Raw genomic sequence first — 21,990 nt, 5'->3', positions numbered from 1 at the left:
GCATCAGGTAATTGTGTCATCTGAATTGCAGCAACAAATCCTGAGGTTGCTGCACCGAGGTCATTGCAGGATATCCTGCACGAAGGTGTTGGCTTGTTGTCACGTGTGCTGGCACAGTATCAATGGCAAAATTGAGAGAATGGTCTGTGGCTGCACGGTGTGCACCTGGCACCAAGCAGCATATCCAAAATCATTTGCATCCCGGTATACACACCGCTTCCATCTCAATTTTGCAGGTCCATTTTCAGGATTGTGTGGTTGTTCAGTGTGGATGCCAGCTCAGAGCACACATATGTGGTATGCATTATGTCCACCACAAACAATGCCACCCTCATTGCCTTGGCCGAGGATTTGGTCATCGAAAGGTTACCTCGTACTTTGGTCGCTGATAATGGACCCCAATTAATGGGCTCTACTTTCAAAGAGTTCTGCATGGCCAGTGGTGTAAAAGATATTCTTAGCCATCTGCTCTGTCCTTTCTCCAGTGAGGAAAGCTGTTGAATCCTCTGTCACTGCATCAGCCCTCACCCCGTTTATGAGCATCTATTATACCGTGCCAGTTGATAGTTGTAGCACCAATAAGCTCCTTCACAGGTGGCAACTGTGGACCCTGCTTCACCTTCTGATGCTGGCCCCCATCTGCAGCCCACCCTCGGCCTTCCTAACGTTTCACACCTGGCGCAGCTGTGTGGGCCCACTCCTTCGGAAGTACTGCATCATGGATACAGGCAAAAGTAGTTGAGACCCAAAGGCGACAAGTTACATCTGTCTAGACACAGAAAGGGCTCAACTGCTGCCACCGCAACCAGCTCCAACCTCGGGCATAGTGTCATACCTGCTGCCACCGCTCCTCCGTCCCCCTCTGTCTTCTGGTAGCTGTTAGGCTGCAGGACCACCACTGGTGACTGCATTGGGCATTCTGGCACTACCTTCTGCGACCGTGAGGATCGGGGGAACCTTCCAGCACCCTCACCTCCAGTGGAGTCACAATGGACACCGCCGAACACCCTCTCCTCCCTTCTCACAACCAGAAATAGAAGGTACGAGGTCTTCACCCAGACCTTTCTGGCCCCGACAGAACTGTCCGAAACATTTATGCCCGTATACACCTCTTTTCCCCCCCCCCAATGAACCATGGACCTTGCCGTTGGTGGGGAGGCTTGCGTGCCTCAGCGATACAGATAGCCGTACCGTAGGTGCAACCACAACGGAGGGGTATCTGTTGAGAGGCCAGACAAACGTGTGGTTCCTGAAGAGGGGCAGCAGCCTTTTCAGTAGTTGCAAGGGCAACAGTCTGGATGATTGACTGATCTGGCCTTGTAACATTAACCAAAACGGCCTTGCTGTGCTGGTACTGCGAACGGCTGAAAGCAAGGGGAAACTACAGCCGTAATTTTTCCCGAGGGCATGCAGCTTTACTGTATGATTAAATGATGATGGCGTCCTCTTGGGTAAAATATTCCGGAGGTAAAATAGTCCCCCATTCGGATCTCCGGGCGGGGACTACTCAAGAGGATGTCGTTATCAGGAGAAAGAAAACTGGCGTTCTACGGATCGGAGCGTGGAATGTCAGATCCCTTAATCGGGCAGGTAGGTTAGAAAATTTAAAAAGGGAAATGGATAGGTTGAAGTTAGATATAGTGGGAATTAGTGAAGTTCAGTGGCAGGAGGAACAAGACTTCTGGTCAGGTGACTACAGGGTTATAAACACAAAATCAAATAGGGGTAATGCAGGAGTAGGTTTAATAATGAATAGGAAAATAGGAATGCGGGTAAGCTACTACAAACAGCATAGTGAACGCATTATTGTGGCCAAGATAGATACGAAGCCCACACCTACTACAGTAGTACAAGTTTATATGCCAACTAGCTCTGCAGATGACGAAGAAATTGAAGAAATGTATGATGAAATAAAAGAAATTATTCAGATTGTGAAGGGAGACGAAAATTTAATAGTCATGGGTGACTGGAATTCGAGTGTAGGAAAAGGGAGAGAAGGAAACATAGTAGGTGAATATGGATTGGGGGACAGAAATGAAAGAGGAAGCCGCCTGGTAGAATTTTGCACAGAGCACAACATAATCATAACTAACACTTGGTTTAAGAATCATGAAAGAAGGTTGTATACATGGAAGAACCCTGGAGATACAAAAAGGTATCAGATAGATTATATAATGGTAAGACAGAGATTTAGGAACCAGGTTTTAAATTGTAAGACATTTCCAGGGGCAGATGTGGACTCTGACCACAATCTATTGGTTATGACCTGTAGATTAAAACTGAAGAAACTGCAAAAAGGTGGGAATTTAAGGAGGTGGGACCTGGATAAACTAAAAGAACCAGAGGTTGTACAGAGATTCAGGGAGAGCATAAGGGAGCAATTGACAGGAATGGGGGAAATAAATACAGTAGAAGAAGAATGGGTAGCTTTGAGGGATGAAGTAGTGAAGGCAGCAGTGGATCAAGTAGGTAAAAAGACGAGGGCTAGTAGAAATCCTTGGGTAACAGAAGAAATATTGAATTTAATTGATGAAAGGAGAAAATATAAAAATGCAGTAAGTGAAACAGGCAAAAAGGAATACAAACGTCTCAAAAATGAGATCGACAGGAAGTGCAAAATGGCTAAGCAGGGATGGCTAGAGGACAAATGTAAGGATGTAGAGGCCTATCTGACTAGGGGTAAGATAGATACCGCCTACAGGAAAATTAAAGAGACCTTTGGAGATAAGAGAACGACTTGTATGAATATCAAGAGCTCAGATGGAAATCCAGCTCCAAGCAAAGAAGGGAAAGCAGAAAGGTGGAAGGAGTATATAGAGGGTCTATACAATGGCGATGTACTTGAGGACAATATTATGGAAATGGAAGAGGATGTAGATGAAGATGAAATGGGAGATATGATACTGCGTGAAGAGTTTGACAGAGCATTGAAAGACCTGAGTCGAAACAAGGCCCCCGGAGTAGACAATATTCCATTGGAACTACTGACGGCCGTGGGAGAGCCAGTCCTGACAAAACTCTACCATCTGGTGAGCAAGATGTATGAAACAGGCGAAATACCCACAGACTTCAAGAAGAATATAATAATTCCAATCCCAAAGATAGCAGGTGTTGACAGATGTGAAAATTACCGAACTATCAGCTTAATAAGTCACAGCTGCAAAATACTAACACGAATTCTTTACAGACGAATGGAAAAACTAGTAGAAGCCAACCTCGGGGAAGATCAGTTTGGATTCCGTAGAAACACTGGAACACGTGAGGCAATACTGACCTTACGACTTATCTTAGAAGAAAGATTAAGGAAAGGCAAACCTACGTTTCTAGCATTTGTAGACTTAGAGAAAGCTTTTGACAATGTTGACTGGAATACTCTCTTTCAAATTCTAAAGGTGGCAGGGGTAAAATACAGGGAGCGAAAGGCTATTTACAATTTGTACAGAAACCAGATGGCAGTTATAAGAGTCGAAGGACATGAAAGGGAAGCAGTGGTTGGGAAGGGAGTAAGACAGGGTTGTAGCCTCTCCCCGATGTTGTTCAATCTGTATATTGAGCAAGCAGTAAAAGAAACAAAAGAAAAATTTGGAGTAGGTATTAAAATTCATGGAGTAGAAATAAAAACTTTGAGGTTCGCCGATGACATTGTAATTCTGTCAGAGACAGCAAAGGACTTGGAAGAGCAGTTGAATGGAATGGACAGTGTCTTGAAAGGAGGATATAAGATGAACATCAACAAAAGCAAAACAAGGATAATGGAATGTAGTCTAATTAAGTCGGGTGATGCTGAGGGAATTAGATTAGGAAATGAGGCACTTAAAGTAGTAAAGGAGTTTTGCTATTTGGGGAGCAAAATAACTGATGATGGTCGAAGTAGAGAGGATATAAAATGTAGGCTGGCAATGGCAAGGAAAGCGTTTCTGAAGAAGAGAAATTTGTTAACATCCAGTATTGATTTAAGTGTCAGGAAGTCATTTCTGAAAGTATTCGTATGGAGTGTAGCCATGTATGGAAGTGAAACATGGACGATAAATAGTTTGGACAAGAAGAGAATAGAAGCTTTCGAAATGTGGTGCTACAGAAGAATGCTGAAGATTAGATGGGTAGATCACATAACTAATGAGGAAGTATTGAGTAGGATTGGGGAGAAGAGAAGTTTGTGGCACAGCTTGACCAGAAGAAGGGATCGGTTGGTAGGACATGTTCTGAGGCATCAAGGGATCACCAATTTAGTATTGGAGGGGAGCGTGGAGGGTAAAAATCGTAGAGGGAGACCAAGAGATGAATACACTAAGCAGATTCAGAAGGATGTAGGTTGCAGTAGGTACTGGGAGATGAAAAAGCTTGCACAGGATAGAGTAGCATGGAGAGCTGCATCAAACCAGTCTCAGGACTGAAGACCACAACAACAACAACAACACCTCTTTTGGGGGGTGGGATCTGGTATTGTGTACCACAGAGGTTGAATACCTGCCAGAGGATATGGACTTAGATGGCTGTTAGGTTCCACTGTGGCTAAACAGCACTGTGCATGTGGCAAGAGAAGTGCCACTGTCTCGCCACACGAATGCAGTGGCCTGTAGTGTTCCACGTGGCCGGTATATGAGCGGCAACCTAGCACGCAGCTGGTCAGTTCAGTGCTCGTGTTTGATATTGTCGGATCCGTCTCCACTGTACTAGGACTGCTCGGTAACTACAATGCTCGTCACCCGATTACTCTCTTTGGTCACATCTTGGATTTGTCTCTCTGCTGCTCTTGGCGTTGGTGTCATAACTGTGGCAAAGGTTTCACTTAGTGGCTCATTGTTGTCTAGGTTGTTTGAAGTTGTCCTGGTCTGTTGTCTTGTCCACAGTCTGTCTGTGATGTTTTGCTTGCCTACTGCTAGTTTGAGTTACTCTTCTGCAGGCAGTTCTCTCGTCTGATGGATTCTTCCATTTCTCCATTATTATAGAGTTATGATGTGTGCATCAATATCTTCCTAACCACAGATATAGCGTATACCCTGATGCTTTCACGCATGGCACTGGCTTATGTTGAGTTAGAAATGCATGTGACTATACTGGTGGAACGTGTGTTGCACGTGGGCCAACTTAAAGGCAATGACCCAGAGCACAATAAGAGGTAGTCGGAGCATCCTTTCCCGATGTCCTCCTGATAACAAACACACCACCTCTTTCCTAATCCTCATAACCAACTGCATCCTACCCCACAGTTATTTTACTTTTAAAGGCCAAATCTGTAGTACTGCAATGGGTACTCACATGGCACCATTCTTTGACAACTTATTTACGGACCATCAGGAGGAATCATTCCTATTCAGTCAACACCTAAAGCCCTTTTGTATGGTTCAGATTCATTGATGGCATTTTCACAATTTTCAGTCACAGCAAGGACAACCTTTGCTCTTCCCTCCAGGACTTCAAAACTTATTTCCAAATCTGCTACTTCTCGTCCTTCTCAACTCATCGAGCCATCTTCCTAGATGTCAATCTTCACCTCTCAGATTGCTCCATAAATACGTCTGTCCATGTCAAGTTCACCAGCCTCAGTCAGTACGTCCACTTTGACAGGTGTCACCTGTTTCATGTCAAGAAGTCTCTTTCTTACAGCCTTGCCATCTGGGTTGCCAGATTTGCAGTGGAAAGCAGGGGAATGTTGAAATATACTGATAACCTTATCATAGCCTGTATTGGCATGGCCTTGAAAAGCTCAACCACATCCTCCACCAGATCTTTGACTACCTCTCATTGTGCCCTGATATGAGTGACAGCCCACCCAAAATCCTACCCACTATGCCAAGGTAGTGTTCCACCGCACACCCAGCCTGCAAAATACTTCTTAAATAATAGAACCCAGAATGTTGTCCTCAACGGCTAGTGTTTGTCAGAGACAAGGGTGTCGCCAGGAGTGCCCCAGGGAAGAGAGATAGGACTGCTGTTGTTCTCTATGTACATAAATGATTTGGCAGGCAGGGTGGGTGTGTGCGCGTGTGCACTCTAGCTAGAGAAACATCTAGAGCTTGGAAGGTAGTGTAAATGATGATTTCTGTTTTGTGTATCTGTGCTCAGACCATCAGTCTGCTCTGTGAGTGGTTGTCTTTCACTTATTTTACGATTGCCCCAACGAGGAATTTCCATTTTTATGATATTTATGTATAACTCACACAAGGCCACTGTTGTCTCGGTATTCTATTCATTAAGAATGACATGCTGTGTATTATTTGCTGGGAACTATTTAATCCAATCAAGCATCTACTCTGATATTCTATATACTCATACTTTATTAACTAAATGACAGCACGGAATTGTTTTGAACCGCAAGTGAATAAGGCATCAACCTGAGTGCCAGTAATTACTATCGTCTGGGTTTTGAAGACTAAAATAATGAGTTGGTTTCACAAGTTTGTTGTCTACAGAACCTATTTAAGATCCTATAGAGGAAATTTTTGGTCTTGAAACAGGTCATTAGACATCACCATAAAATACAAGGAGCGATCGAAAAGTTTCCATTTGAGGGTATTGCTGCAGCGTATATGCAACCTAGCACAGCTCCCATGTGGCAATATAAGCACTGACTTGTAGACAACGGGTTAATGTGGATTCGTGTCATTCTGACTTGCAAGCAGTAAACGCAGAAACATGAACTATGGTGATGTTATTACCAAATGCGTCCAAACAAGATCAGCATGCCTTTATTCTTTTTTTCGCTCCCAAAGGACAAAAACTGGCAGACATCCATTGGAAAACAAAGAATGTATAAGAGGCAGTATATCCATTGAAAACCAGCATTGTGGAATGGTGTGCCACATTAATGATAATGCAAGTCCCCGTATCGCAGGTGTCATAACACAGAAGTTATGCCAACTCAAGTGGGAGAGACTTGAGCGTCCACCCTATAGTCCTGATCTCTCCCCAATGTGATTATCGCACCTTTGGTCCCTTAAAAAAGGACTTGAAGGGTCAACGATTCCTGCCAGACGAAGATGCGCAGCAGGCAGTTAGGGACTCCTTGACACAGTAGGACACAGTGTTTTACCAAACAAGTCTCTTCAACTGGTGCACCAGTGTGATGATTGTGTCAGTGCTCATGGTGATTGTGGGTGATCGACATGCTGATTCTGGACTGTACGGTCTTTGAATGGGAACTCTTTGATCGCTCTTTATACATTCTAAAATCTGACATCATTGATGTGGGCCTATAGTTGTTCCTACATGTTCTACAACTCTTCTTGGAAATTGGAATGATTTGCATATTTTTTCAATGACTTTGAATGCTTTGTTTCTCCAGTTTTGTATAAAAAAACTGTTCAACACCTTCTCTAAGTAGTGAGTAGAAATCTATCCTAATTCATATTGTTATTCCATCCTAGATTTTCCATTGTTTGACTTCTCATTGTGTGTAGTATTTGGTTTCATAGCATTAGTGGTCATTTATCACTTGAATAACACCTGCAATTTGTGGTCTGCAGGTGCACAAATGGAGGATGATGTATGTAATTGTGTGTTTTCAAAGTGCTAAATTTAATTTATCAGTCTTGTAATGAGCATTGTGTACCTTGGAGATATTGAGGTACTAGTTATGACACAACTCAATATTTGGCATGTGGACAGTTTGGTGCAGAGTGTTTCAATAGTTTTCCATATATGTGCACATGAATCCTGTGTTATTCTCTGGTTTTTATTATTAATGCATTTACACTGAATGAGATGACACAGTAAGAAGTTTGGACTGTTTTTTTTTTTGTGTGTGTGTAACATGGAAAATAAATGTAAATAATCTTTCTGAACATGGTTGAATTACCCATTGTGCATTGTGTATTAAACCGGGGACATAGAAACGATGGAGAAGCTTCGTCCCACCGTAGCCCTCAATGGTTCACAACCCCACAACAGGGCACGGCAGTCCACCCACCCCACTGCTGCCCCACACCTAACCCAGTGTTATTGTGTGGTTTGGCCCCAAGTGGACTGTCTCCCCCCCACCCCCCTCCCCCTCTCTCCCCCCTCCCCCACGAACATCTCATACCAGACAAGTGTAATCACAAATGTTTGCATGGTAGAGTAATTATTGTGTACCCGTACATGGAGACAGTGTTTGCGCAGCAATCACCGACATAGTGTAACTGAGGCGGAATAAGGGGAACCAGCCCGCATTCGCCAAGGTAGATGTAAAACTGCCTTAAAAACGATTTGCATGCTGGCTGGCATACCGAACCTGGACACTAATCCACTGGGTGGATTCGTGCCAGGGATCAGCATGCCTTCCCGCTAGGGAAGCAGGGTGTTGATCGCATGGCTAGCCAGGCGGGCACTGTGTTACCCATATTTGCATTATTTTACTTATGTCCTCCTCAGCAGCTTTCTCTTGTAGCGTTTTAGGTGCCTTTTGTGTAATATAAATGTACTGTATATTGATTTTTCATACTCACCCCTCCTTTTGTTTGTACTCTACAGCCAGACACAACATTACAAGGATAGTCTCTTCCCATCATATCACACGTCATTAGAAGACTGGACTGCAATAGAAGACTCACTCGTACATGAGTATTTGCCTGCTGCTAAAGAAAGTATGATGATTAGTCAATTGACTATGAGAAAGGAAGTGGTTGATGTAGAGACACAAAATTTGGAGTGGAGAAAGTACAGTTTATTTGAGGCAACTGTTAAAGATGGTAAGTGAATTAAATACTAGAAATTCATATACACCTACTGTTTTTTTAGTTACCATTTGAAGATTTGCTCTCCATCCATTCAGCAATATACAAATTTAGTCGTCTCAATTTTTTTTTCATTTGTGACCCATTTCATAAGGATGCTTTTCTTCGTGACCCCATTCGCTGTCATAAATGTGATTAGTACTAACAGCCGACGCAAACAACTGACATACTAGTTTCTGCACATATTTTTCTGCATGGACACTATATTTTCTTTTCTGAAACCCTGATCAAATAAATTCTTACACATAAAGAATATTCGAGAAAAAATACATGAACTATGTAAGTGTATTGTTAAAGAACCTTGATTAACCCCTTGTTGTACCATTTTGTTTGATGAAATCTGTGCCTAAGCCATTGGAACATGTGAAAGAGGCCACAGTGATGTGCGAGATGATCACTACACACACACACAGCACTCTACACTATTTCAAATAATACTTTAAAATATAAATATAAATTTTAGACACAAGTAATACTTTAATAGAAATTATAATATTCACAGGTATCTTCAGGTGTGACATCTGAAGGAGGACTGTAATAACATGATACCTGAACAAAGATATTGTCAACAAGAAATGTAATTACATTAAGAAATGCTTCGCTTGAACAAATTTCTAATAAAAAAGACCTTCAACTCTAAAATTTAGTAGCCCTGCATGGCACAGTATTTTCAAAAGCATTGTGGCAGATGTAATGCCATTTTAAACCTCTGTCCATTTTCTTGTTATTTCATTTCATACTTAGTGTTTCATGCAAATTTTGCACATCCTGATCAGTCTTTGTTTAGACACAGGATCAATGTGTGTCCAGAAATGGGTCCAATATTGTGCTTGGAGTTGAAGTGGTGTTTCACCTAGTGATGATTTTCCATGCTTTTTGTTGTCCGGCAGTGGGACATATTTTAACATAAACTCTGCTATATTTATTTGATTATCAATGTATGTTTCCTTTCTTTGACTGTGAATTACTCTTTGGATTATATACATATTGATAAGAGGCATATCCAACATTCATAAAAACTTTGGCCCAACTTTTGTTCCACGAGTGTGACTCATAATGTTCACATTAGGTCTGCATTTGTTTCCATGAGTCTCATTCATTAAAGTATGACATGGGGTTAAAGTAGTGCACTAAAACACTAACAGTGGAAACAAACAAGAAATAAATAATAAAATTTAAAAATTAATTAATTAATAACATACAAATACAAAAATTGAAATAAGATAAAGTACCATTAATGCCACCGAGCGAGGTGGCGCAGTGGTTAGACACTGGACTCGCATTCGGGAGGACGACGGTTCAATCTCGCGTCCGGCCATCCTGATATAGGTTTTCCGTGATTTCCCTAAATCGCTCCAGGCAGATGCCGGGATGGTTCCTTTGAAAGGGCACGGCCGACTTCCTTCCCTAATCCGATGAGACCGATGACCTCGCTGTCTGGTCTCCTTCCCCAAACAACCCAACCCAACCATTAATACCATTTGTGTGACTGCTTTATTCTGACATAAGAGTTTGCAGCGTGGTTTAATGTCCACTACTGCTACTACTAACACAAAATCTTCACCTATCGTATTAATTTAGTAAGAGGCTTCAAAGGATGCTCTGCAGTGCTTCTTATCAATCAATATGTGGGAGTCAGTAGCCCTTTTTGTATTGTGTAGAATTCCAGGAGCTGTAAAAATAATGATACAGTTCTATTGGAATAGGAAGAATTTTTGTAAGTTGGTAGCTCTTTAAATCGGCAAGCTTTCATTTGCTAAGGGGTCACTGAAAATCTAGCACACAGGTCCGTCTTCAGTATTGCTGAAAGGTTTCATTGTATTTTCCTTTTTTCATGTGAAGGCACAGTGTCTGCAGTTTTATCTATTTGTACATACCTCTTAGCACTGGATGTTTCTAGTGCTGCAGAATCTACAAGTTTAAGTGCTTATGCATTGCTAAGGTACGTTGGATTATTTTTGGCTCTGAAACATTGCCAGACCATAATTTGACACAGTTCACTTGCTCAGTTCTGAATTTTTACTCCATGGTGTGGGAGGAACACTGAACTATGATAAATGGAATTCTGTACGGTAATTGGGAAGTCCTTCGTGAAATATAAATAATCAGGGTGTATACGTTCTGGGACATCTGGGAAATTTGGGGAAAACCTGGGAATTTTTTCATCTGGGAGAAAACTGGAGAAAACCTGGGAATTCTGGGAATTTTTCATTGTTTTAGTCTTCAGTTAAATTTTTGTAATTTTGACTGGTAAGAACTGATAGCAGATTGTGTCAAAGGCTTTAGGACAAAGACCATGGAATACTTCATAACAATAAATTGCTGCCGACGAGCGTTATGTCACAAGTCAATTGTTTACATTAACTTCATCTGGGCAGTTGCCCGTGGGCTCACACCCATGTGCAATTGAGTTTCGTATGGGCATTGACTTCTTCCATTGCCGGCTAGTTGAAGTGTGGCTGTTAGCTGTATCTGCAGTAGCAACAAGCAGCCAGATGCTATCCGGAAAACATTTTCTGGCATGCCCAAGATGCCAGGTTCATATGTGTGTATGGCAGTCTGGGTTGTAGTGGGGAGGGGGGGGGGTAAGTCTTCATGTAAGCTGTGTTTACGTTTAGTGATTTTGCTGCTTCCTCTTCATTTACACTTCTCACATCAAATGAAAACAAAACGGATTTCTGTGGTTGGGAGCTATCAAGTGCATTAAAATACATTCACATAATTAAGGAAGGCTAAAATATGTTATTAGTTTGTTTTCTGATTTTATTTTATTTCCACATTTTTGGCAGTCATTCGCCTTGAAGGACAATGAAATTATTTTTGTCGATTTGTTAAATAAATGTTGTTGTTGTTGTGGTCTTCAGTCCTGAGACTGGTTTGATGCAGCTCTCCATGCTATTCTATCCTGTGCAAGCCTCTTCATCTCCCAGTACCTACTGCAACCTACATCCTTCTGAATCTGCTTAGTGTATTCATCTCTTGGTCTCCCCCTACGATTTTTACCCTCCACGCTGCCCTCCAGTACTAAATTGGTGATCCCTTGATGCCTCAGAACATGTCCTACCAACCGATCCCTTCTTCTGGTCAAGTTGTGCCACAAACTCCTCTTCTCCCCAATCCTATTCAGTACCTCCTCATTAGTTATGTGATCTACCCATCTAATCTTCAGCATTCTTCTGTAGCACCACATTTCGAAAGCTTCTATTCTCTTCTTGTCCAAACTATTTACCGTCCATGTTTCACTTCCATACATGGCTACACTCCATACAAATACTTTCAGAAATGACTTCCTGACACTTAAATCTATACTCGATGTTAACAAATTTCTCTTCTTCAGAAACGCTTTCCTTGCCATTGCCAGTCTACATTTTATATCCCCTCTACTTCGACCATCATCAGTTATTTTGCTTCCCAAATAGCAAAACTCCTTTACTACTTTAAGTGTCTCATTTCCTAATCTAATTCCCTCAGCATCACCCGACTTAATTTGACTACATTCCATTATCCTCGTTTTTCCTTTGTTGATGTTCATCTTATATCCTCCCTTCAAGACACCATCCATTCCGTTCAACTGCTCTTCCAAGTCCTTTGCTGTCTCTGACAGAATTACAATGTCATCGGCGAACCTCAAAGTTTTTATTTCTTCTCCATGGATTTTAATACCTACTCCGAATTTTTCTTTTGTTTCCTTTACTGCTTGCTCAATATACAGATTGAATAACATCGGGGAGAGGCTACAACCCTGTCTTACTCCCTTCCCAACCACTGCTTCCCTTTCATGTCCCTCGACTCTTATAACTGCCATCTGGTTTCTGTACAAATTGTAAATAGCCTTTCGCTCCCTGTATTTTACCCCTGCCACCTTTAGAATTTGAAAGAGAGTATTCCAGTCAACATTGTCAAAAGCTTTCTCTAAGTCTACAAATGCTAGAAACATAGGTTTGCCTTTCCTTAATCCTTCTTCTAAGATAAGTCGTAAGGTCAGTATTGCCTCACGTGTTCCAGTATTACTACGGAATCCAAACTGATCTTCCCCGAGGTCGGCTTCTACTAGTTTTTCCATTCGTCTGTAAAGAATTCGTGTTAGTATTTTGCAGCTGTGGCTTATTAAACTGATTGTTCGGTAATTATCACATCTGTCAACACCTGCTTTCTTTGGGATTGGAATTATTATATTCTTCTTGAAGTCTGAGGGTATTTCGCCTGTTTCATACATCTTGCTCACCAGATGATAGAGTTTTGTCAGGACTGGCTCTCCCAAGGCTGTCAGTAGTTATAATGGAATGTTGTCTACTCCCGGGGCCTTGTTTCGACTTAGGTCTTTCAGTGCTCTGTCAAACTCTTCACGCAGGATCGTATCTCCCATTTCATCTTCATCTACCTCCTCTTCCATTTCCATAATATTGTCCTCAAGTACATCGCCCTTGTATAGACCCTCTATATACTCCTTCCACCTTTCTGCTTTCCCTTCTTTGCTTAGAACTGGGTTTCCATCTGAGCTCTTGATGTTCATACAAGTGGTTCTCTTATCTCCAAAGGTCTCTTTAATTTTCCTGTAGGCAGTATCTATCTTACCCCTGGTGAGATAAGCATCTACATCCTTACATTTGTCCTCTAGCCATCCCTGCTTAGCCATTTTGCACTTCTTGTCGATCTCATTTTTGAGACGTTTGTATTCCTTTTTGCCTGCTTCGTTTACTGCATTTTTACATTTTCTCCTTTCATCAATTAAATTCAATATTTCTTCTGTTACCCAAGGATTTCTACTAGCCCTCGTCTTTTTACCTACTTGATCCTCTGCTGCCTTCACTACTTCATCCCTCAAAGCTACCCATTCTTCTTCTACTGTATTTCTTTCCCCCATTCCTGTCAATTGTTCCCTTATGCTCTCCCTGAAACTCTGTACAACCTCTGGTTCTTTCAGTTTATCCAGGTCCCATCTCCTTAAATTCCCACCTTTTTGCAGTTTCTTCAGTTTTAGTCTACAGGTCATAACCAATAGATTGTGGTCAGAGTCCACATCTGCCCCTGGAAATGTCTTACAATTTAAAACCTGGTTCCTAAATCTCTGTCTTACCATTATATAATCTATCTGATACCTTTTAGTATCTCCAGGGTTCTTCCATGTATACAACCTTCTATCGTGATTCTTAAACCAAGTGTTAGCTATGATTAAGTTGTGCTCTGTGCAAAATTCTACCAGGCGGCTTCCTCTTTCATTTCTTAGCCCCAATCCATATTCACCTACTACATTTCCTTCTCTCCCTTTTCCTACACTCGAATTCCAGTCACTCATGACTATTAAATTTTCGTCTCCCTTCACTATCTGAATAATTTCTTTTATTTCATCATACATTTCTTCAATTTCTTCGTCATCTGCAGAGCTAGTTGGCATATAAACTTGTACTACTGTAGTAGGTGTGGGCTTCGTATCTATCTTGGCCACAATAATGCGTTCACTAAGCTGTTTGTAGTAGCTTACCCGCGTTCCTATTTTCCTATTCATTATTAAACCTACTTCTGCATTACCCCTATTTGACTTTGTGTTTATAACCCTGTAATCACCTGACCAGAAGTCTTGTTCCTCCTGCCACCGAACTTCACTCATTCCCACTATATCTAACTTTAACCTATCCATTTCCCTTTTCAAATTTTCTAACCTACCTGCCCGATTAAGGGACCTGACATTCCACGCTCCGATCCGTAGAACGCCAGTTTTCTTTCTCCTGATAACGACATCCTCTTGAGTAGTCCCCTCCCGGAGATCCAAATGGGGGACTATTTTACCTCCGGAATATTTTACCCAAGAGGACGCCATCATCATTTAATCATACAGTAAAGCTGCATGCCCTCGGGAAAAATTACGGCCGTAGTTTCCCCTTGCTTTCAGCCATTCGCAGTACCAGCACAGCAAGGCCGTTTTGGTTATTGTTACAAGGCCAGATCAGTCAATCATCCAGACTGTTGCCCTTGCAACTACTGAAAAGGCTGCTGCCCCTCTTCAGGAACCACACGTTTGTCTGGCCTCTCAACAGATACCCCTCCGTTGTGGTTGTACCTACGGTACGGCTTTCTGTATCGCTGAGGCACGCAAGCCTCCCCACCAACGGCAAGGTCCATGGTTCATGGGGAGGAATAAATGTGACTTTTATTAATCTTTTCCCCCAGAGGCAGTCAATTTATTGGAAACATAATGTTTCATTCTCCACTATTGGCTAGTTTCAACTGTTCACTGAATTTCAAGTGCATATTTTCATCTTATGGTATGTACGGAATTATGCCTTAATAAAGAAACAAATATGAATTTGCATCCCGAAAACAGTACTGACATCTTAACATCAGGTTGGGACCTACTTCATTGGGGATTCGGACATATGAATGCGCACTTAAAGCCGTATTATGCATTTTAGTAAGGTGTACGAAGTTCTGATGCTCTTGAAGTATCCTATTTCTTTTATGATGTCATGTAAGATCTCTCAACACTATATATGAACAAACATTTGGGCTTCCTATGTCATTGTAGCTGCCCATGTGCAGTAACGCCTATTTTCTGGTGCTTTCTGGCACCTGCTGAAATGAAGTTACTTCTAACAGGTTGCAGTAAAATATTGCGAATGGTGCTTTGAAAAGCGTTAGTTTCAAAGTAAATTTGGTTTTACGCAAGATGAATTATGTTACGTGTACGAATGTGCAATGAATTTCTTAAATGACAGAGCATTTGATTCTCATTTAAAACTTAACGCATTGAGGACTAGCCACTTAGAAGAATTTTGAGCCCAGAAGACCAGATATTAATGTCATTATTTAAAATTTTGCTGGCACATTTGTGTGGTGTATCTTGTAGTGTAACACACACAAGAAAGACCAATATTATATGGGAAAGCCTGACTTCTTGTTGTTACACTTCATCCATTAATTTAAACCGTTAAGTTTTCATATTTGTGTGTTCACACTACTTAACAGTGATGTTGCTATGGCCTGACTACGCCATATGTCCTATGCTCTGAATATCTGCTGTCATTGGCTAATGAGATCGTGTGACATGAGCTCTGACTGGCTTGCAAAAGCTCATTTCAATCTCGATTTCAGTGCTACAGAAACTAACATGCTGTTTCTAATATATACTTTCATAATATGAATACAAATCGTAATATGAAAATGTGCAGCAGAAATGTTGCTCCCCATCACAGATCTTTCCAAAACGTTTTTGCCTAATTTTTTCGTTCTCTGAAGTTCCACATTGTTGTATATAAAACCTTTACCATTCAAGTGATTGATATTTTTACAACTCCAAGGGAAAGTATACTGCCACTTATCAGGAAAAAAGTGTATTTTTCACCTTGGAAGAAGTGTATTTTCATGTTTGAAAAAGTGCGTTTTTAACCAGGAAATCCAGGAAAAATCTGGCAATTTTTTTTTCTTGTCTGCATATACACCCTGATAATGAAAGGAGTATTGATAAAAACTCACCGAATAGTTCTATTGACAGGCACTAAACTTCTAAGTGTGTAAATATTGTGACTGAAACTCAACAGTTAGCAAGACAACTGACCACAACAAATCTCCAGCTATTACCAACTGTTCACATTTAGATATGGTAAACTTCGACATAGCTAGTCTGTGAGTGCGATTGTTGGTACCTGATGGCAGTTCATTAACTGTTGGCCAAAAAAGAGGCAACAGAATAGCCAATGGCCACAACAAATTAATTTGAAAATTTATTGTTACTGGCAACTGACCGTTTGCAATAAATGTGAAAAACTTTAACCAGCAATGTTTACAACATCATAATCAATGTTAATACTTTGAATAAAATCTGTTTCAGCATTTTAAAAACAAAATCTCTATTACAATAGATGTTTTGATCTTCGTTGCAGCGTTTCTCTCCCAGGCAACTGAACTGCTGGTCTGTGAGGATGATCTTCCATACGTACCATCCTATTTCGGTTGCCATATGACAATGGACATCAGTTTCCTGAATGTTGTTGGACTGTTCAAAGTCAAGGTCATTGTGGAGGGTGGCTGTACATAAAGACAACAGCAAATTGGCAGCTTGGACCTTGGGGTCGCATTTTCCTGCAGCAAGTGCAGATTGCGTAGTAGAAGTGCCATAAGTTCTCTTGTGGCGGCTTTTTTTCCTGGTGAACCTGGGCATTGTAGAGCTGCTACTTGGTGAACACAAGCAGTTGATTGGACTGGGATCACTGGCAGGCAGGCCATCAGAAACTTGTAGCCATCCTCTCTGTTGATGCTGTTGAAGTTCTCAATTATTTGCTTGCTAATCTCTTGCTAGAGTAGCACAGGCAGTAGGCTTTTGCATGGCCTCCACAGGCTTATTGTCCAAAGAAATCAGTTGTCACATCACAACTGAATTAAGATGGTATACGGAGAAAACCATCACCAGGAACCTACAGTTTAGTTGGCTATCATATGTCATTGCTACTGCCATAATTTGACCAACATTGTCTAATGGTACTTGTTTTTAGTGACCCATGTCAAGGGAAAAAATTTCATTGTGCTACCACTATCTTCACATTCTGATATTAGCTATTAGTGAGACAAGCTGATTTAGAAGAGTACATCAATCTAACAGCCTATCTAAAAAATAAAATGTAACTGTATAGATAAAAAATCTACTCATCAGTCAGTGGCAGGAGAGCACAATATATACAGGTCAAGGAAATTTGCAAGCTTTTGGAGACAGTGGCTCATTCTGGTGGAACATTTGAAGAGGAAGGACAGAGGGATGATGAGAAACAACTGGCAAGATTTAGGAAATGAGGAGAGTTCGGAAAACTCAGCAAGAACACTGGGGAAGGGGAAGACTTACAAAGTGGGATGAAAAGGAAAGTTTGATTGTTGTGGACTGCATTGGATGAGATCATCCAGTGCAGTCCTCAACAATCTGACTTTTCTTCCCATCCTGACTGTTAAGTCTCCCCTGTGCCCAGGATTCTGGCCAACTTTTCCAAAGTCTCAATTTCCTAAGTCCCGCCATTCATTTTTCATCATCTCATGTGTTATTACAAACATTGGGGCTACAAAATATACAAATGCAGTCTGGATGTTCTGCCCTACAACTGTTTAGATCCACAAAGTCAAAAACAGGACTAACTATAATGATAGCCAGCCTGTAAAGGGAAACAGCACATTAAGAAGAAGAAGAAGAAGAAGAAGAAGTGTTATTGTTGTTATTATTATTAAGCGGTTATATGTGTTTAATTTTATATAATTCCCGTTCCACTAGGTAGGAACTGAGCTTTCACAGTTTTATGGTGGAAGACTGAAACATATTTTGGATTCGCTTGTGAACAGTATTGTTACAATGAAACTTTACTTTGTGAATGTTCTTCCATAAAGCTGCTTCTAATCCATATTGATATACAATAGCTCCTTATATGTTTACAGATGCAGTGACAATGTTTGTTGGAGGACCAGTATGGGCAATGGCTTGGTGCCCATTGCCCTTGAGACTATCACTACAAGCAGATCCACAAAATACAAAACAGTATCTTGCCGTAACATGTCATAGAAATATGGAGGACCAGTATAGTGTGTCACGGTCATACGATGGACCGGGGATTATACAAATATGGTGTTTTGAGGAACTTGACAGTTTAAAGTACGTACCTGTCTATGTTTATTGTTTTATTTGTAACAGAAAAAATATGTTTTCTGATCATGTTACTTTTGAGAGGTCAATTGTTATTTAATTCCAGGTTAAAAAAAAAAAAAGGTTAGTAGATAATAATGAGCAATTTCAGACTTTATTGCAATTGAATTAAATCTTAAAAATTAGGAACTGCTGTAGAGGACTCTTTTGATGGTGCCAGACGGGGGCCATGCTGCTAATGAATATTGAGAAAATCAGTAATCCTGCAACTGGAACTTACACTTGAACTGAAGACTTCACAAAGTGCTGCTGCAACTGGAGCCTGAAGCTGAAGTTTAGAAAACTAGTTTCAGATGCTATTAAAGATAAATATGCAGATAGTCCAGTTAACAAAAGAAAAATTAGGGGAAAAGGTTGAGGCAGTTGCCAGTTTTTTTTTACACTGGTAGGAGGAAGTGCCATGAACAATGTATTAAAAATACCAAACAATTGGGGGTGAATGTGATTGTCACAGTAAATAATGGTAATATGTACTGAGGATAAAACCCCTATAATGAATGATCTGGATATAGACAAGGTGAAAAGAAACACTCTGACAGTGGTTGATATGTATGCACAGTGGCTGAACAAAAGCGAATTAACATTAAATTAAAAGATATATGAGAGTGTCTGTTAATCATACCTGTCTGCATCTTGACGTGTCTTCTTTACGGTGAGTAGCAATCTATCTTGCACTATGTTGTTGGTATTTCTACCAGGAGTTTCTGTTATTTGACTCATGTTTGAAGAAATCATGTCTTTGGCCTTTGGCAAAGAAAGGACAATTAAGAACAAGTATGAGAGTTCAGCTTTCCACCAGTGAAGTAGCGTGACATTTTATTGAAAAATTCTTACAAATTAATGAAGGCACTAACCTAATTGATGGTGTAACTGGCCAGATTGAACTTACAAAGTTATTTATGTAACATTATCAACAGCCTATATAAATTAATAGATGAATTTTTTTCTGAAAATTGTTCAAATTTACTCAAACTGATTATTTGAGAGAGCCATTTTAGCAGTAAGAAATGAAGTGGTTGATGATATTAATTTAAAAATTCTAAACAAGATTCATGCTGAAGAAATAATATATAAATCAATCAATTCAGTGGTCGATGCAAATGAAAGTGTTAATTTCTCCATCGATTTTTTTTTAATTTGATTAATTTGATGCAAGTGTCAGGATTGCTTTACATTTTTTACTATTAAAGGTACCATTACCAATTATTTTGATGACAGATTTAGGTTAACGAAGATTATATTCTGGAACAAGGAACAGTTATCAAAATAATATCAGGAAAAGATAAAGGAAAAACAGAATTTATTCTGAGGATTCTGCTTGTATCTACCAAACTGCTGTTTCAATTCAGAAGACTGCAATTTCCTGTAAGATTAGCATTTAGTATCACTATAAGTAAGGCACAGAGAGAAACGTTAATATGATGTGGTATTAAATTAAAAGACGTGTGCTTTTCTCCTGCTTAGTTATATGTAGCTTGCTCTAGGGATGGGAAACCCAAAGAATTTGTGTATCTACTCACCATATAACAAGATGAGAAATGCAACTTGTGCGCAAGTTCTGTGACAGACTGTGTCATATTTAAGTAAGTATGAAATATAGTGAAAACAAAATGAAGTTTTTTTTTCACTAAATTAAATAAAACTCTATTGAGAGTAGAGCTTTACAATTTCTGTATTTAAAGGTTGATTCTTTTAGGGTATTGCCAATCTCGGGTTTGTGTATCAGATGCTACCCTTGGTTCCCATGTCGTGTATTGCAGGATTGTATGGTGGTAGCTGTTGTGTTTCTGGAGATATGATTGTTTGAAGTGATCGCTATCACATTGTGGTGGTCACCAGGATGCCTTCAGTCTTTTACAAAGGAATGTATATTTTAAGGCAAAAAGTTAGAGCTTTATCTATGTTGTTGAGCTTTTATTAATATTTTTGAATTTTTTGAGTGTTCAACAATATTCTCAATTGTTTTATATTGTAGAAAGTTTTAGAAAGTTCCTGACATATAATTTTTTGTGTCTACATTCTTGAATGTTTTGTAATGTTCTTGGGTGTTCTGTAAAGTAGTGGTTGGCAGAGTACTTTATTTCAAATTAAGGTATTGCTGAATACTTCAGTGGGTTTAAGAGTACTAAAGAGTATTCTTGAGTATTTGAGAGTACTTTTTAGCATGGCATACTAACATTTTTACTGATTTTTGAATGTTCATTTTTACTATATCCTCAAATATTCTCAAGTGATCTGAAATGTTTTCCAGAAAACAAATGAAAATAAAAACCATGTGGAACAGGCCTTTTTCAGCTAGTAATGAATCAAAAGGATCCACATTCTTGCAAGAACACAGTTTTTATTCCCCAAACACGTCTCAGTTGCGACACCTTCTGTGGATTTTCCTTTTGTAGGTTTCGAAAGACATGTATATAAAATTTTATGTGGATTAGAGATATGAATATGTTTACATCTGAGTTTTTTCTGTTGTTTAGATTACACATGCCAGTTAGACTTTACTGTTTGTTACCTTGTGTGCCTAACAACTGTCAAAGGAAATCAGCACACACAAAGATGTTAAGGCAGTATCTATATTGTCATTTTTCCTAGAATACAGCTTCAAAACTATGTATTCAGGTAAATAAAGCTTGTGTAGACCTATTTTGATACTTGATAGGTGAAGCAAGGACACAAGAAGCAGAGTAGATAGGCAAAGAAAGCAACTAGCATAGGCAAAGAGAGCATTCCTCTCTGAAAGAAGTCTACTTATATTAAACATAGACCTTAATCTGAGAAAGAAATTTCTGAGAACATATGTCTTGAGTACAGCTCTGCTTTGAAGTAAAATTGTGGACTGTGGGAAAACTGGAAAAGAAGAAAAGTGAACTGCTCGAGATGTGGTGTTGCAGAATAGTGGTGAAAACAAAGTGGGCTGATAAGGTAAGAAATTAGGCTTTCTATGGAATTGATGAGGAAAGGAATACATGAAAAATTGTAAGTAGGGCAATGGAAGGATGAAAGAACATATGGTCAGGCATTGGGAAGTAACTTCCATTGTACTAGAGGGAGCCGTAGAGCACAAAAATGATAGTGGAAGACTGAGATTGGGATATACACAACAAACAGTTGAGGACATTGGGTGGAAGTAAGACTGACGGAAAGAGGATGTCACAGTGTCAAAAGTGAACGTATTGAGAACCCTAGTTTTTGTACATTTGTAATATTTATAATTGGTAATGTTTTTATTTAAGTTAACTTTTTTAAACCATACTTGAAACTGATTGTTGTTTACCTCATAAACCTCATTACAGAAAAGGGAGTGATGGCAGGCCACATCAGACCAATCAGGAGACTGATCGAGAAGAGGGGCGGGGGGGGTTGACATACCGTTTGTGAATGAATCAGGAAAGAGGTGAAATGATTGAGGAGCATGAAATACTGTCTGCCAGTTTTGGTAAGGTGGCTTGCAGAGTCTAGATGTTTGTACAGTATAAAGAAAGTGAAGAGGGATTGGGACTGTTGGCAAAAAAAAAGAGAGTGAGCAATTTCTTTCCTCCAAGTGGGCAGTTGCACCAGATACACATGAAGGATGTGGAAAAGTAACTTAATATTGGTATGCTG

General features: G+C 40.1%; 1 protein-coding gene across 1 annotated transcript in view; it reads left to right on the top strand.

Annotated features, from left to right (window-relative positions):
* Positions 1 to 21,990, top strand: part of LOC126417128 (uncharacterized) — a 319,349-nt gene that overhangs the window by 254,517 nt on the left and 42,842 nt on the right. Inside the window, exons 19-20 of the mRNA XM_050085024.1 lie at positions 8,452 to 8,669; positions 18,123 to 18,336. Of these exons, the coding sequence (XP_049940981.1) occupies positions 8,452 to 8,669; positions 18,123 to 18,336 (432 nt within the window). The remainder of the gene's footprint in view (positions 1 to 8,451; positions 8,670 to 18,122; positions 18,337 to 21,990) is intronic.

The sequence above is a fragment of the Schistocerca serialis genome, chromosome 8 (assembly GCF_023864345.2).
Source record: "Schistocerca serialis cubense isolate TAMUIC-IGC-003099 chromosome 8, iqSchSeri2.2, whole genome shotgun sequence".
Taxonomy (NCBI): domain Eukaryota; kingdom Metazoa; phylum Arthropoda; class Insecta; order Orthoptera; family Acrididae; genus Schistocerca; species Schistocerca serialis.
Note: the sequence above shows the minus strand (reverse complement) of the source record. Positions and strands in the feature narration are given on the sequence as shown.